The sequence below is a fragment of the Phalangium opilio genome, unplaced genomic scaffold (assembly GCF_054372755.1).
Source record: "Phalangium opilio isolate 3A_F unplaced genomic scaffold, DU_Popi_V2 ptg000041l_1, whole genome shotgun sequence".
NCBI lineage: Eukaryota > Metazoa > Arthropoda > Arachnida > Opiliones > Phalangiidae > Phalangium > Phalangium opilio.
The window spans coordinates 4,585,886-4,603,031 of NW_028324165.1; the positions used below are offsets into that span (position 1 = coordinate 4,585,886).

Genomic DNA, 17,146 nt, shown 5'->3' on the forward strand with positions numbered 1-17,146 from the left:
TTCAAGCCAAGCGTATATATTGTTAGTGATTCCATAAGCGCGAAGCTTGGCCAAGAGACGCTTGTGTGGGACCGAATCAAACGCCTTAGCGATATCGAGGTAAACAACATCTACTCGGCCGCCAGTATCAAGAGCCTCTACCCAAACTCTAAGAGCAGACAGTAGGTCTACATGACGAAGTAGGGCAACTCGGAGACATTTCTCAAGGACCTTACATACTACAGAGGTGAGACTTATCGGTCCATAGTTTTTGGCATTACACTTTTCCCCTTTCCCTTTATTAGCGTGAATAATGGAGAACTACGAAACAATTTTTGCTTTCGAATTGTTAATTGGTTGTGTCACTGACATTCAATATTGACATTCAGTTTGACAATCTTTTGATTTTATTCGGGTTCAGTTGGGTTTGGTTGGGTTAGGTTAGGTTAGGTTTGGTTCGGTTGGGTTGGGTTGGGTTGGGTTAGGTTAGGTTGGGTTTGGTTGCATTGGGTTGGGTTGAGTTGGGTTGGGTTAGGTTAGGTTAGGTCCGGTTAGTAATATTTTGGAAATATTGTAACAATGGTATTATTTTTTACATTTATTTTCTTGACATGCAACATCTCTTGAATTGTATCGGAAATAATTTGGCTTGAAATTAAGAAAATCTACTTTCAATATTAAAGAATTTAATTATTAAACACATGAATTGATGTTTTTTTTCCTTATAAATGTTCATATAAATTGAAATCGTTCTCTAGGGTATTTTGTCGTAAACACAGTTTGGGGGGAATTTGTCCAGGGGCTGGGGGTATTTGGTCTTCGGCATCCATTCGGAGGGAAATTGTCCGGGGTTTTTTTTTCTCCTACCTGAGGGGATTATGTCATTTTCTTCTCTAATGGGGGGATTATGTCCAGGGGGGATTATGTCATACATTCCCCATTCTTACAATCAACAAGTTGGGAAACCAAAATAAACCTCTCCGAGTCAAGACTAGACCAAACTACCCACTTATGAGGTTTTCTTAAATAATTAAATAAATATAATTGTTATTATTTTAATCGTCAGTAATTTACCTTAATTCTAGTTGAGTCTTTTTAAGAAACGTTATAGCTATCGTTAACGTTTGAATTCGATCACATGCCTCTTTAACAAATTTTGGAAATTTAGGGTATATAAGTTGGCCGATTCCCGATAATAGCGCGCTTGCGTGAACTTCTAGTAAGTATGTAAAACACGTCAAGTAAGTATATAAAACACGTCAAGTAAGTATGTAAAACACGTCAAGTAAGTATGTAAAACACGTCAAGTAAGTATGTAAAACACGTCAAGTAAGTATGTAAAACACGTCAAGTAAGTATGTAAAACACGTCAAGTATGTCAAAGTGTAGATTTACACCATTAACGTTTACTTTTTGACCAGGATATCTGTTTAATTGAATAATTAGACAAGAACAGTCAACAGAAGACTTACAACTTCAAGTAAATGGTACCAGAAGCTAATACATAGTTTACAGGCGTGGAGGATTCATACCATTTGCACAAGGAGACCTGGCAACTTAGAGTGTAAAATAGCAGACGATTTTACACTCTAAGTCGCTTGGTCTCCTGGTGTTAATGATAGGAATCCTCTACGCCTGTATACTATGTATAGAAAACTATAGTTTTCTATTAGCTTCTGAAAGTACTTACGATGGTTTTGAACTGTAGAAACATTTTCTAAATGATTTCAAAGCTAATTTATCCATTACTTTTAATGTATACATCTCGTTGAAACCAATCTAGGAAAGCCCCAATCTATACCTCTTGACCTTAAACCACGTGTTTACGTTACAATGATCACATGCCGTGTGCAATGAGATTAAAATTCAAATCGGTTTACCGCGAAAGCGCGAAACAGCTGATATTTCGTTATTTACTCATATCGCCCTCAATCTGGCAGAATGCCATGCCAGCAGAAAGAAAAAAAATCTCGGTCAAAAATTCTGCCGAACTCGCGTCGTAAAAATATTTCCAGTCAGAATTAACTAGCAAACTCGCCCATAAAAACGGAACAAAAAATTCATGACGCTGTAAAATTTAGCTAGAAAAATTTTCAGGCAAAGAAATATCTATTAATAAACACACTTAACGGTAAATAAGAAAAATCCAAAAATGATATATGGTTGACTAGCTGTTACCCGCGGCGTCGCTCGCGTGTAATAAGAACTACCATCAAAATGATATAAAGAATGGTTGGTCTAATTAAAAAAATGAACCTAATAGAGTAATGGCAGTTTCCCAGCTTTGACTGTATTAAGGTCTATGGGAAAATAACATGGGGTGCCACTAGTCTATTACATTAAATACACCATTCCTTCATACTTTACAAGCTACTAGGAAATATGTGTATCCAGTGTATCTCCGAAGCATAGGGGATAAAAATTGGGTGAAATCTTTTAAATTTTACATTAATTTTCTAATAAAATTGTCTTTCCAATGAACCTACTTTAGTTAAAAACAGGCACAGTTCCTTCATACTTAATTAGGTTAATTTGCGATTTATTAACCCGTCCCTTAATATGTCTAGAAGAAATAAAGCTTTATTACGGCTCGGGTTTTTTCTACAAATTTCATTTAATTTAATTTCTTATGTTCAGTTTTTCATTGTTATTGTAAAACATATATAAATTTATCAAAAGTTCAAAACATTTTTCGCTTTACTTTTAAAAAGTAACAATTATTTTTATAAGTCTGGAAGCGGTTTAGATAATTTTCCCGTCACGAGTCCAGCAATATATTTGGTTCTTGATACTAGTCTACATTCTGTTCTGATAGTCTGCTCTTAGGTCTGCTGCTAAGTCTACATTTCTGTTGCTTTTTTTGCACTTGTTCATATTTTATTTGATGAAACTAAGTTTACTGTAATAAAATGGCATGTGAGAGAATGAGAAGGTTGCGTCTCAATCCTGAATATAGAGAAAAGGAAAATGCACGAATGAGAGAAAAACGGGCTGAAAAAAGGAGAATTAGCCAGCTATCCGTTGACAGCCTTTCTACTAGTCAAAACTCATCAACTTTGGAGGATTCTTTAACTAATGGAAGTTATTCATCTATTGGAGGCCCAAACAATGAAATGGATAATAAAAATTCTTTTTCAATGAGTTTTGATCATCAGTCAACATTTGAGGGCCCTTTATCTAATGAAGGCTTTTTAATTAGCCCTGCAACTAATCCCGAATATGGAGAAAAAGAAAATGGACAAATGTAATATAAGATTAATTGTTTGTGTACAAAAATGTCATGGTCCAGCCGGACCATCTTGATATACCTTTAGTTTGAATAACTATTTAATTTTAGGGAAGATTTACAATTTCACAAACTCTCTTTTCAAAATTCCGAAATGAGTTTAGTAAATCTTCAAAGGGTGGCCATTAAAGAGGTATTTGAGAAATAATTAGGTTGGAATATTCCCTTTTATAGACAAACTGAAAAATACATAAACTTTGGTTTTAGGAAATGAACGATGTGGAAGATTGTAACTATGGTCACTTGAGCAAAGATGATCTTATCAATGAAGTAAAAGCCAAGGATGATCGACTCAGGAAACTGGAAGCCGAGGTATTTTTCAAAGCAGAATGTTTTTTGTAGCGTGAAATTAAGCGCAAAAATATTAGACCCTTTTTAGGATCATAACCCACCATTTTAAAGCAAATGTCGGTACCCCTAACATTCTAGCTGATCTTCTACACATAAATTTTACCTTGGCTATCAGCACTCTTTCATGAGGCCAGAGCCAAAACTAGCCTTTGCTAAGCTTAGAGGGCCAGTTAACTCCACCCCTCGATTATGGGAGCATCTAGTGGTATTTGTTTAAACTAGGCCTGTGCGAGTACTCGATAGGACTCGAAAGCTCGATCGTACTCGGCTCGAGGCTCGATAAGCAACTCTTGAAAGGCTCGACAAGTTTTCGAGCCTCGGAAAAAAGCTCGATAAAAGCTCGAGGTCAAGGCTTAAGGTTATCGAGGTTCAGTCAGTGGTCTGTGAGATTCTAGGTTAGGTTAAAGGTCAAGAATTACCATCTAACACAATCTACTGAATGTTGAGACGCTGCAGTGACGCGCGAAATAGGAAATAATTCTGGTTGGTACCTTGTTTATAAGCCCACATTTTATTGCCAGAAGTTTTACTTCCACTTTTGGGCAAAGAAAAAAATGAAAAATACGCTCGGTTTGTATTATCAATGCGATTGTCAGTGCACGTAACTTGACGTAAGTAATTTCGATTAGTGATAATAGGATTCAAGTTTAATTATAGTCAAATAAAAGTTTATCTGTTATATTTACGAATTAATAGGGTTTTTTCTTTACTAAGGCCAGTAATTGAAAGTGTAAAGGAATATCATTCCAAATTAAGAGCTAAAATTGAAAGTCGTTAAGGCTCGCCATTGAAATTTTCGGCTCGATAAGAGCTCGAAACCAGATTTTGAACATGCAGCTTATGGCTCGAAGCTCGATAAGAAACTCTAGGCTCGGCTCGAAGCTCGATAACCGAAAAAGGCAACGCTCGAGGCTCGGCTCGAACCCAAAAAATCAAGGCTCGCACAGCCCTAGTTTAAACTATCCCACACCCGAGACTCGCTTTAAATGTACGCTGTAGGCAATTTCACACGTATTTGAAAGTAAGGCCCAGAGGTCCGTGCCCTCGAGCTATAAAACTCGCGGATATTTTAAATCCTGAAGTTTTTTAGCCTCTCGAGACTTAGCTTTACTCGTGCTGAAAACCGATGCTGTAACAGAGTATATACAGAATAAGCTGTCGTTCAAGAATCAAGATAGGTAGTTGCCTATCCTGTAGAGTTCGGTGAAAATAGTGTTATGGGTGCGCGCTAGCTATTTACAGGGTTGCCACAGTACCTGGAAAACCTGGAAAAGTCAGGGAATTTGAAAAAGGGTGTAAAAAGTCAGGGAATTTGAAAATTGTCGGAAAAGTCAGGGAATTTCCGTTGCATACCGACTTGAGAAAATCTATAGTCACGACAAACTAGGCGCACCAGCTTAAATACGGGACAATGATAAACATAATCCCGGATTCTAAGCAGGCAGCCAGTTATAAGTTGGCCATGTAGTTTAGTAGATATTATTCCCCCTCGAGCAGCCAGTTATAAGTTGGCCATGTAGTCTAGTAGATATTATTCCCGCGCGAGCAGCGTGATCGAGTAGGCTATTACTTTCTCAGCAAAACTAATGGCGTTTTCCTTTGGGCAGATTTTTTACTGCCGGAGGCGCTCGAAAAACCTTTGCGTATTCCAATGGTTTAAGCTCAGTAGTGATGAGACGCTGTGCGTGCTCCATTGGTAAAATTAGCCTTGAACTCCCAGCGCCATGCCAGCACTACTGACTTGCCAACACGGCAATAATAATTCGAAACATGGCGCTTATAAAGTCCATTGGAATACGATTTCATGGGCTATCGTTTCATAATTATCGTCTGCTCGAACGTCGGCGTGCTAAGTAGTGATGTAATCAACGCGGAGCGATCGTGTAATTATCAGGCATATTCATGTCCCTAGAAAAAAATGTAGATGGCGTTGGTAAAGCCAAAGCCCAGTTGGATATCCGCAAAGATCCCAAAGGTCGAAAAGCAAAGTGGGTGTGGTAAAGTGCATCAAAAATGATCAAAGAATGGCACTGCGCAAGCTCTAAATTGAGTAGAACTGAACTGAACTACTTTTCGGAAGGGAAATTCGGCTTTCACGCTTTTGTTCCGGCAATTAGGGCGATGGGAATGTGACATTTTTCCAATGGAATATGCATACTACAACATTTATTGTGTCGTCACGATCACGTGATCGTAACACCAATGGATTTACATGGCAAACTTGCAATTATCGGTTCTTAAGGGGCATTTTCCACCCTACCAATGGAATACGCACTTTGTACTAGTATAAGAACTGACTTCTTCCGAACATAGCTATTTCGTACCAAAGTCGAACGAATAGTGTGTTCCATTGAAACAAGATTAAATATGTTTCTGTCATGGGTATATTCCATTGACATTTGAAGTTGTCGATAATTTGTTTGATCCTGTAACAGCATTACGCGAAATTGGGTTTTTTTGCCGCCAGCGCCGGCAACACAAAATTGGCCCAAAGGAAAACGGTATAAGCGAAGAGTCGTCTGCTCTTCAGGCTATGGATCCAAGGGACCGGGACTTAAAACTGTATGTCTGATGATAAGAAATATACAATACAAATTTTAGTTTACATGAATATTATTAATGTAGTTAACAAAAGCGCATCTCAGTTTCATAATCTGTGAAAAATGCCGAACAAACTGACTAGATTTAATTTGGATTGGATAAATGAAGAACGTCACGAAGAATGGGCTTTGTGGCTGAAGCCTGTAAATAATGATATATTTTCTGCATTTTTTTTTTTTTGTTCCAGGTTTATTTATTTAAGGGCTAGGGCTTAGTAGCCTTACAGCTCCAAAACACGCTTAAAAAGATAATTGATAATAGTACTTCTCTTTTTTTTTTTTTTTAAATTTCATATTTACAAAATATCACAAGGATTGACAAGATTTATCACTAGTTTGCTTATAAGAGGAATTTCTAACACTGAAATTTTAAGAATAATTTTACAAGTTTAAATGAATACGTAGTTTTCTCTTAAAAATATTAATAGAACGAACAGACACTAGCTCATCAGGAAGTGCATTCCATAGGGGAATGACTCGACGGTAAAAAGAAAACTTAAGACAATCTCTTTTAAAGGGTTTGAGGAATAGTTTACGACTGTGTCCGCGAGTATGTACCGACTGATGGACAAAGGTGAAAAAATCTTGTGTAGGATTGACTAAGATTTTAAATAGACTAATTAGATCTAGGCATTGCCGCCTCTATTATAAGGCCGGAGCGCGCGGCTCCCGAGGTAGGGAACATTCGCGGGGGGGATGAAACCTCACTTCTCCGATAGACGGAGCTCGTTTGGAAAGAATTTAAAAAATTAAATGGCGCGTAAATTCAAAGTCTTGTAATGGTTCCTTTGCAAGAAAGACGAATTATATAAGTTTTTGGCTTATCTTCTCTAGGAATTAGAAAACTAAATATAAACAGAGTAGCTTTAAAAGATTTTATTTTGTTTTATAAGAGTAACAAGAATTCTTATTTTGATTTATAAAGTGACAATTTTTATTTTGATTTATAACAGTGACAATTTTTATTTTGATTTATAACAGTGACAATTTCTGTTTTGATTTATAAGAGTAACAATTTTTATTTTTATTTATAAGAGTGACAATTTTTATTTTGATTTATAAGAGTACATTTTAAACTTTGATTACTTTCTGGATAAAGGTTTTGAATTTAATTTCTTAAAAGCTCCGTATTGGTCAGTAATATCTTTAGCATAATTATTTAAAAGTGGTCTCAAAAACTTTTCTAACAATACCTTTGCAAATTTTATATTGCCACAATTGCACTGTAATGGTTGACAGAAATAAGGCAATAAAATATCCATGTAACTCTCTAGAACATGGCTTCGTGGGAATAAATGTAAAGACAACTGAACAAATTCATCGACACTAGGTAATAAAGCAATCAACAGTCTCGTGGGATATTTAAGCCCTCCTCGATCCAGTGCACTTATAAGCGCGTGCTGTCGTGAATTAGATGCTGCAGTAATAACTTTATTGAGGCAATCCCAGCACTCGGAATTTTCTTGGGCAATCCGAACAATGTATCCTCCGATCATGGCGGTTGAAATTGATTTTATTGTTACTACCGTGTTGTGAGTAATAGTTAGATTCCCCATTCTCATTAATATCATCTTTAAAGAATTTGTCAAGACAATAACTTGCATGCCACGTTCACTTCCTCCAACAGCATGTGATTGACACAGTTCTCCTCGACCTTCGTTGGTTATAACTGGCCTTGAAATTGATAGCCGGCTGCAGTTAGATGATCCGAAGTCGGTGCTTTTAAAATGCCTGCTACAAATTTTCAGTTCAGAACATCCGTGCAGGAAGGTTTCAAGATAAGCCGAATTCCCTCCAAATATTGTATATATCCATTTTTGCCTTAATGTTTGGTCTTCGGAAATGAATGAAAGGTAATGCGTCTATTATCACAAAGTCTCTTCCTTCCCTTCTGATGGCAATCTGGTGCAGCGCATTTTACCATTTTGTAGTTATTTTTCAAATTCAAATTACTCCTTTGAATTACATCCTAACATTGAATTAAAACTAAATTAGTAAATTTTAAGCCCTGGTTAAATGTGAATAATAGCTACCCTAACCCGAAGCAAGACAAGGTTACCAAATAATTAGGTTATAATCTATATTGCCCAATTCCCTACATTGATTTTACAATCACACAAGTTTTAAACATTTAAATTAATCTTACCATTTAATGAATTGAGGAACGGTAACGAACCGACTTCGCACACTCCTTGTACTGACGTCCCCAGAGACCCAACAAGCTAACCGGCCCTGCCGTTGAACGGTTGAAGCCGCGCGAAAAGCCTCAGGTTTAAAAATTATGACGTCACATTTTTGTCCAAACGAGCGCCTCTCGCGACAGAAAGCGGCGAATTAAAATGTTAGATTTTGAGAGGGGAAATATCGCGCGCTCCGGCCTTATACAATAGAGGCGGCAATGATCTAGGAATGAGCGACGTAGTGATAAAGGGGCCCATCCCAAGGTTTCTAAACGGTTCTCGCGTGATAGGTGGGACAGCGAACGTGGGATACGTGATGCTCGGGCTTGAACACCATCAAGGATGGAAGTGGAATGGGCGGAATGAGGGTTCCAAATCTGACTACCGAATTCAAGAATGGGACGTACATAACAACCGTAAAGGCGAGTGAGAAGGGAGGGGGATAAATTTGGAAAATTTGCCCTGATAACTGCCAGGAGGCCGTTGGCACGGCCACATGTTCGCGATACATGAGAATCAAATTTCAGGTTATGCGTAACCTGCACCCCCAAGTCTCTACATTCATTTACGCGCCGGTAAGGTTTGCAATAGAAAATTTTCCCTAAGTAACATGGGCGTCCAAGCAATAAAAAGTCATCAGACAAGTTCTGGCCATAGGAAAAATTAATCAAGGAATTGCTTGTAAGGAACAAACCAAAATAGACTCTTTACTAAAAAAGAAAGAACTTGCATGCGTCGGTGAAGATACAAAAATGAAACCAGAATCTTCGTCCAACGTATTCGCAAGCTCCTGCCCTTCCACTTCTACTGGCGAAGTCTGTGATAACTCAAAGAAAGAGACTGAAAATCAAATAACGTCCAAGAAAAGCTCAATTAGCAATTTTCTACTGAAGGAAGAGGTTATTAAAGCTGAAGCTTTGTGGACAATGCGACTTGTTATGACTCAAGCATCATATAATTCTGTAAACCATGACTCCGAAATTTTCAAAAATATGTTCCCTGATAGTCAAATTGCTGAGAAATTTAGCTTAGGACGAACAAAAGCTAGTTATATCGTTACTTTTGGATTGGCACCTTATTTTGACAATGTTTTGCGCCAGAATTTGGCAACTTGTTCCCTTTATGTTGTTTGTTTTGACGAAGCTCTAAATGAAGTAAGCCAAAGAGGCCAGATGGATATACACGTGCGGTTCTGGAGTGGAGTTGGTCAAACTTCAACACGGTATTTGAAGTCTGTTTTTATGGGTCATGCTAAAGCTGACGATATACTTGCGAAGTTCAAAGAAGGCCTTGATGGTTTGCCACTGGAAAATATGCTTCAGATCAGTATGGACGGACCAAATACTAATTGGAGTTTTATTACGAAGCTTAAAGCAGAATTAGAAGACAGCTCACAGGCAGATACCCCTAAGTTGCTCGACTTAGGTTCATGCGGCCTACACGTTGTTCACGGCGCCCTTCAAACTGGTCACAAAGCTGTTAAGTGGAACATTAATAATTTTTTAAGAGGTATTTATTACCTTCTCAAGGACTGTCCAGCACGGAGAGCAGATTATACATCTGTCCAGCACGGAGAGCAGATTATACATCACTTACCGGAAGCACAACTTTTCCAAAGAAGTTTTGCCAAGTTCGTTGGGTGGAAAATGCCTCTTGTGCCGAAAGAGCATTAACCATTTACCAATTCATCAAGAAATTCATTTCGTCGTCAAAATTGCCAGGGACCATTTCAGTTGAAAACGTAAAAAAATGCATGGAAGATCCTTTGATGCAAGCAAAGTTGGCATTTTTTAAGACTGTGGCTTCCGAACTTGAGCCATTCTTAAGAAAATTTCAATCTCCTGAGCCCTTGGCGCCTCTGTTGTACATGGATCTCATGAACCTTCTTCAACTTCTCTTGCGACGATTTGTTAAAGGAAACATAATCGACAATGCTACAACTTTGAAAAAGCTTCTTGCAATTGACTTTTCAGAAAAATCAGAAAACCTGCTTCCGTATAGAGATGTGGATGTAGGTTTTGGTGCTGCAAAATATTTTGGAGAGAAAGACCTCAGTGAACGTATGAAAGTCGAATTCAAAATGGAATGTAGCAAATTTTTATCCGCGACTGTCTCAAGAATATTGGAAAGATCACCATTAAAATATAGCCTTACGCGAGGTATATCTGCGTTTGACCCAAGAGTCGTCATTGAAAAACCGGATATCGCCAAAGATCGTGTAAAATTAGCTTTGAAGATTCTTCACGAAAGCAACCGAATTGACGAAAGTGTTGCTGAAAGATCGAAACAGCAATTCGTTTCTTTTGTTAGACTGGTAAAAACGAAGCACAAAGAAATTTTTAATAAGTATAAGGAGAAGCATTTTGCCCTTGATCAATTGTATCGTGATATATTTGACGGTGAAGATGACTTTAAAGATCTTTGGCAAGTTATAAAAATTGTTTTAATTTTATCACATGGAAATGCCTCTGTTGAGGGCGGATTTTCAATCAACAAAAGTTTACTTGTTGAGAATTTACATGAAAACTCAATTATCGCTCTGCGACAAGTCTACGATGGAGTTAAAAATCTTGGAGGAATTAAAAATGTTACAGTGGATGCAAGTTTAATAAGGTCCATTCGTGGATCCAGAATTCGATACCAGCATGAATTAGAAGAAAAGAAAAAAAAGAGGAAAACGCAGTTAAAGTCGCAGATACTAGAAAAAGACATCTAAAGACGTTGAAGGAGCTTCGAGCAAAGAAATCTAAGTTAAGTCAAACCCACATACTAGAAAACGAAGAGGTGGACAAAGAAATTCTAAAATTGGAGAAGACCTTGAGTCATCTTTTGCCATGAACATGTTCAATCCTATATTATTCTAGTCTTAAATACAAGTGATTTTTTTAAACTGTTTCAGATAGTTCCTAATAAAGTTTTAAGTATTAAATAGTAGTTTCAATTAAAAACTGTGATAAATTTAGCATAATTGTACAAAGCAGATGATAAATAAGGAATTTTTAAAGGTTCCATTCTGACTTTTCAGCTAGTGTAAATTTCAAAATTGGTCAGGGAAATTGGCTTTGGATGGTCAGGGAAAACCTGGAAAAGTCAGGGAATTTTGAAATGAAAAATCTGTGGCAACCCTGATTTAGGACTAAATTTTTGGCTTAAAAAGTCGTCTCCGCGCGGACATTCCTATTCAGGCCCAAAAATTGGCTACAAAAATTTTTGGGCCTAAATAGCCAACATTTTTCAGGCTGATATTTAGTCCCAATTTTCGCTAGGATTGAATATTTTGGGCCTAAATAGTAGTCGCCGCGCGGTCATTGCTATTTTACGAGAGATTCGTTAACGAAAAGGCAGGGCGCTATCAGAGAGAATTTATAATAGGGAGTGGAAGATCTTGCCCTTGACAGTGCTAAATACAATGTAGCTCAAACAAGTAGGTTGCGACGCTAAAACAGGCCAGGTAAATTTCCGATCACATGACTTTAAAATTAAAGTTTTGCCCTCACTTACTATTGGTTGTACAATTACCCAATAAGGGTTCGCGATTTCGAGTGCGACTGGCGCCATTTGGAGTTATTTTAAGTCGGACGTTCCCCTTTCCCTAAAAAGGTAGTGTCCATCTCCCCTAGAGACCCTCCCGCAACATTCTAGCACCACCCTAGAGGGAGGGGCCACAAAAAATTATACCGGAAATAGACCTGGCTAGTTTTGTTGATCACATGATTTTTGAGCTACATAATATTCCTCAGTTTCCACTCCCTATTATAAATTCTCTCTGGTGCTATGCTATTGGTCGGAAGTGCTTATTTCAAATGATCTATAAAATCTCAACCTAATTTGAATTTTAAAATGATTCGGAGACGGAGACTGTATTTCCTGAGTGTTTCACTATGCAGACTGGTCTTATAATTTGTAGAAGAATCGATAACAAATCACTTGATTTTCCACCTCACCCTCCCTTTAAGCCGAAAATGTTGCGCCTAAGTAGTTTCCTTGGCTATTTAAGCCTATTAACAAAGAAACCTGACGAGGACCTTTGTTGCTGAGCCCCTTTCTTGCGTATCATTGGTTTCTCCTCTTTCTTGCTTAGCTGCCCATTTAAAACACGTTCAGCCAAAAAAACTCTGAAGAATATTAATTTCTGTAATGGAATCTTATTTTGTTTAGCGTAATGTTTTAATTTCAAACATGGAAAAAGAGAGAATCGGGACAACATTTACGATAAATAAACAAATAGACGAAATTGAAAGACTCAATATTGGCAATAAAGAGTTGGAAAATAGAATCAAAGATCTGATGGTATGGAACAATCTTCATTTTCATAGTCGATTGGAAAAATGAATTAGTTTAAGTGTTGTTTTGTTTAGCGAAATGCTTTAATTTCAAACATGGAAAAAGAGAGAATCAGGACTACATTTACGATAAATAAACAAATAGACGAAATTGAAAGACTCAATAGGGTCATTAAAGACTTGGAAAATAGAATCAAAGATCTGATGGTATATGCAACAATCTTCATTTTCATAGTCAACAGAAAAATGAATTAGTTTAAGAGTTGTTTTGTTTAGGGTAATGTTTTAATTTCAAACATTGAAAAAGAGAGAGCGAAAACATCATTAACTATAAATAAACAAATAGTCGAAATTGATAGACTCAACGGGGTCATTAAAGACTTGGAAAATAGAATCAAAGATCTGATGGTATGCAAGATCCTTCACTTTCATAGTCAACAGAAAAATAAATTAGTTTAAGAGTTGTTGTTAATTGTTTAAAAATTGGAGAAACGTGGAATACATCAATTTACCAACGATGAATACGTGAAAACAGACCCAATTGAAAATGATTCAGGAATTAATGACCAGGAACCATCCCTTCCTATGGTGATGCAGCAACAACCACAAGAAGAAATTCAATGGTATTTAAAGGGAAGAACCGAAGGGGCGGCTTAGTTAACTCTTAAGGTATTTTGGACGTTTAATCGATAATGGCAAAGCTGATGTTGCAAAAAGCGCCCATAGACCATTTATATTACATTAAGCGTGGTATATTCTGCGTAGATTTTTATAATCAAGAATTTTATTTTTAGTGTAAACAGAAGCGCATGACATACGTGTGTCATGCGCTTCTGGTTTAAAGTGTGATTTTTTATTTGGATAGTTTACGAAGTACACCTGCTGAGATAATCAACAACATTTCCCAAAGTGTACTTGACATGGAGGCCATTAAACTCCAAAAATCTGGTAATGGTGTGCGAATTTTACTTTCTTCACTGATGTTAAGAATGCTTCTCATCTCATCCTGCTGAAATAAGCCATTGGGGGTTAGGGATACGGTCCGAGGGGTCCGACATTCCCAAAAAGTGTACGGGATTTCAAGATTTCGCCAAAGATTTCGTAATTTCACGATTTCACAAAAATTTCGTGATTTCTTCTTTGATTTCGTGATTTCTTCAAAAAATTTCGGGATTTCTTCCTTGATTACGCCAAAAATTTCGGGATTTTCTTTTTGATTTCGCGATTTTGCCAAAAAAGTTTCTTCTTAGATTTCGCGATTTCACCAAAGATTTCGTGATTTCTTCTTTGATTTCGCCAAAAGTTTCGGGATTTTCTTTTTGATTTCGCGATTTTGCCAAAAAAGTTTCTTCTTTGATTTCGCGATTTCACCAAAGATGTCGTGATTTCTTCTTTGATTTCGCGATTTCACCAAAGATTTCGTGATTTCTTCTTTGATTTCGCGATTGCACCAAAGATTTCGTGATTTCTTCTTTGATTTCGCCAAAAATTTCGGGATTTTCTTTTTGATTTCGCGATTTTGCCAAAAACGTTTCTTCTTTGATTTCGCGATTTCACCAAAGATTTCGTGATTTCTTCTTGAATTTCGCGATTTCACCAAAGATTTCGTGATTTCTTCTTTGATTTCGCGATTTCACCAAAGATTTCGTGATTTCTTCTTTGATTTCGTGATTTCACCAAAGATTTCGTAATTTCTTCTTGATTTCGCGATTTTACCAAAGATTTCTTCTTGAATTAGCGATTTCACCAAAGATTTCGAAATTTCATCATTGATTTGGTAATTTCGTGATTTTCCCAAAGATTTCGTGATTTTGACTGAAAGATTTCGCGATTTTGCGAGAAGTGTAAATGTCGGACCCCTCTATATGGTCAGTGTAAAGTACTATGAAATCTATATATTTTGAAAGGCATACTAAACGCCAACGCATACTGCCAACATGTGGCAGTATAGTAATTCTTAAACAACCTGATATAGTTCTCATTCATTAAGACATTACTATTTTTAATGTTTTTCATCATTAAGGCTCATCGCAAAATGCCGAAGCTGTCAGTGCCCAAGGCATGCTGGGTAAAGAAGATGTTATTCAAGAATCACTTGTTTCTGGGCCTCGGTATACTGCGGAGGTTGGCAATACAAACACGGAAATTAAAATTGCCTCGTTAAAGGCTGAAATTGGGGCGTTTATAACGCGGATTATGAATCTCTGTGTCCCTGAACTGAAATACAGTGACAGTTTGCCTCTATGTGCGCCTTCACCTAAAATTAACGTCGAAAACCAATTCCAAAGGTCTCCTGACACAACGACGGAAAGCGGTTCGCCACGAGAACCTCTTGAGAACAATATTAACTTAAAAGATTCTTATTGCAGAACGCGAAGTGTCTCGACAGAGGATATTACAACTCGATCGAAGAAATTGCGTGTTCCTGAATCGAATGTTGAAGACGAAAAACATTTATATCTATCTCTTGACGCAAATGTCGCAAGTGGTTCACTAGAAGGAGCCCGAGGAAACGATCTTGATGATAACCAATCCAGAATCACCTTGACAGATGCGCAGAGAAATAGACAAAATCAAGCTCTGTATGTTGATCCGATGACACTGAGTGTGCCAGTGTGTGTTCCTAAACCTGAACATAACCCAAATGAGCTATCAGAATTGACCTCCGTCTCTATGGAAGGCGATTTACCCGAAGTTCCGATTGAAGTTGGAAATAATTGTTTTTTGTCCAACTCGAAGACATTTGAACAAAGCGTGTATGTTAAGCCGAATTCGGAGACAATTGAAGATGTCCCTCCAAAGAAGTCGAACTCGGAGATGTTTGAAGATGTAGCTCGAATAGAATTCCGAAGGTAATACGGCATAACTTGGTTCGGAAATTGGTAATTCGTTTTATACTTAGCCTGATTGTATACAACAATGAATATGCATCTGTATACTCCACCCCTTCTAATCTGTGGATTTGATATGGGTGGTCGTTTTGCTTAGTTCAAAGAGCCAATCATAATGCAGGAAGAAGGCGCCTGTTGAGTGTAACAGCTCCCACTGGTAGGAGTGCTAGAGAGCACGGGCCAGCATCGCCCGCCTTGAGAGAAATATTTAACTCGTTATGTCTCAAGATTCCTCCATTTTCGTAGGAAAAATCCGCATAGTATCATATAAAAATATAATTTAAGTATGTCTGAGGTAGCGATTACAAAATGCCAATTTTTAAAAGCAATTTTAACAACCGCGAGTGATGTTTTCGGTGTCCTAGAAATCATGATAATTGCAATGAGATAGAATATATGTATTAAACCTAGAGTTACAATTAAAATCGGCTTTCCGCGAAACACATTGTTTTTATCAAGGACGTTTATCAAAACATGACAGCGCCATCTGTGAGCCTCTAGCGGAACTAATTACATTTTTACTTGCTTATTTGCAATCAGAAACATCGTTATGATCTTCATTTCATCTATTTATTAGATTAAAAAGAATAGAGTTTTGTTACACAGATTATAGCAGCAGACGATAATAAAACAGTTCTTCAAGTGATTAATAGGTGGCGCCACCCGTATTTGATAGATTCATGCTCGACAAAAGTGTATCGCGAAACGTCGATCTCGAGATCCCACGTTGTGACTCTAGGTTCAATACATTTATTCCCATTGGATAATTGTTACCGATATAGTAAGCCTTGGCCCTAGAGCCAGCAGTCACTGCAGTGCTGGGCGGTGGGCGCTGGCTCTCCTCTTATTCAAAGTTGGGAAAAAAACTTTCACCACGTGACTGATGTCGTCTTTAATAGCCAAAAACCATACCCAAAGGTTAGACGGGGTGTTAGCGATATATATTCATTGTTGTATATATTCATGGTCTCAGAATTGTTAATACTAAATTATAAATTATATATGTCGTCTTTATATTTATTTTATATATCATCTGTAGGTAAATTCAAGAACTGTTAAACTTGGTTCAAATATTCTTCTACTGAACATAAAAAGGATGTTCAACGTCACTTTAGAAAGGGTAATGAAGAAATAAAACCCTTCAAATTCGATCAGTGTGAACATGGATGCACGCAGAAGAGTAATTTAGTCGGGCATGAACGCATTAACAGTTGTGAAAAACCCTTCAAATGTGATCAGTGTGATTATTCCAGTATAGATAAGAACAATTTCATCACACATCTAAGCATTCACAGTGGTGAAAAACGCATCAAAACTATGCCAGCTCCGACAAGAGTGCTTTGACAAGACATCAACGTAGAAATCACTTCGACTAATTAATTGGATTGTAGTTGTTAGTACTCAGCAACTTAAAACTGGGAAAGAACATTTAATAAATGAATTGTACTGCAACGCCATTATGTTTTCTAAATAAATATTACTTTTCTTGACAACTTTTAATCACTGAGAAAAAGTTTCCAGTCTTAGAAAAAAATGTAAACACCCCTTAATTACGGAATATTTACCATTTCACATT

General features: G+C 37.2%; 1 protein-coding gene and 1 long non-coding RNA gene across 5 annotated transcripts; one reads left to right on the plus strand and one right to left on the minus strand.

The window, feature by feature from the left end:
- Window positions 1-368: 368 nt before the first annotated feature.
- Window positions 369-2,355, minus strand: LOC149679499 (uncharacterized). The gene is made up of 2 exons (XR_016365803.1): window positions 1,670-2,355; window positions 369-1,405 (listed from the first exon to the last, which is right to left on the minus strand). It is a non-coding gene; the product is annotated as an uncharacterized LOC149679499 (long non-coding RNA).
- A 441-nt stretch (window positions 2,356-2,796) lies between these two features.
- On the plus strand, window positions 2,797-17,068 carry LOC149679500 (uncharacterized). 4 transcript variants are annotated; one of them, XM_089835273.1, is made up of 10 exons: window positions 2,799-3,223; window positions 3,317-3,398; window positions 3,473-3,577; window positions 12,555-12,686; window positions 12,755-12,886; window positions 12,956-13,087; window positions 13,169-13,302; window positions 13,545-13,633; window positions 14,703-15,561; window positions 16,610-17,068. In XM_089835273.1, exons 1-9 carry the CDS (start codon window positions 2,889-2,891, stop codon window positions 15,533-15,535), a joined length of 1,974 nt encoding a protein of 657 aa, XP_089691399.1. In that variant the 5' UTR covers window positions 2,799-2,888; the 3' UTR covers window positions 15,536-15,561; window positions 16,610-17,068. The 4 variants fall into 4 exon arrangements, with proteins under 4 accessions (XP_089691402.1, XP_089691399.1, XP_089691400.1 ...); XM_089835274.1 differs by having other exon boundaries at window positions 14,703-15,531; XM_089835275.1 differs by having other exon boundaries at window positions 2,800-3,223; window positions 13,545-13,627.
- Window positions 17,069-17,146: the final 78 nt, after the last annotated feature.

Coding starts and splice junctions, on each gene's coding strand:
- LOC149679500 (XM_089835273.1), top strand. CDS start 2,889: ATGGCATGTGAGAGAATGAGAAGGTTGCGTCTCAATCCTGAATATAGA. Junction 3,578..12,554: donor TCAGGAAACTGGAAGCCGAG/GTATTTTTCAAA, acceptor TATTTTGTTTAG/CGTAATGTTTTAATTTCAAA. Junction 12,687..12,754: donor ATAGAATCAAAGATCTGATG/GTATGGAACAAT, acceptor TGTTTTGTTTAG/CGAAATGCTTTAATTTCAAA.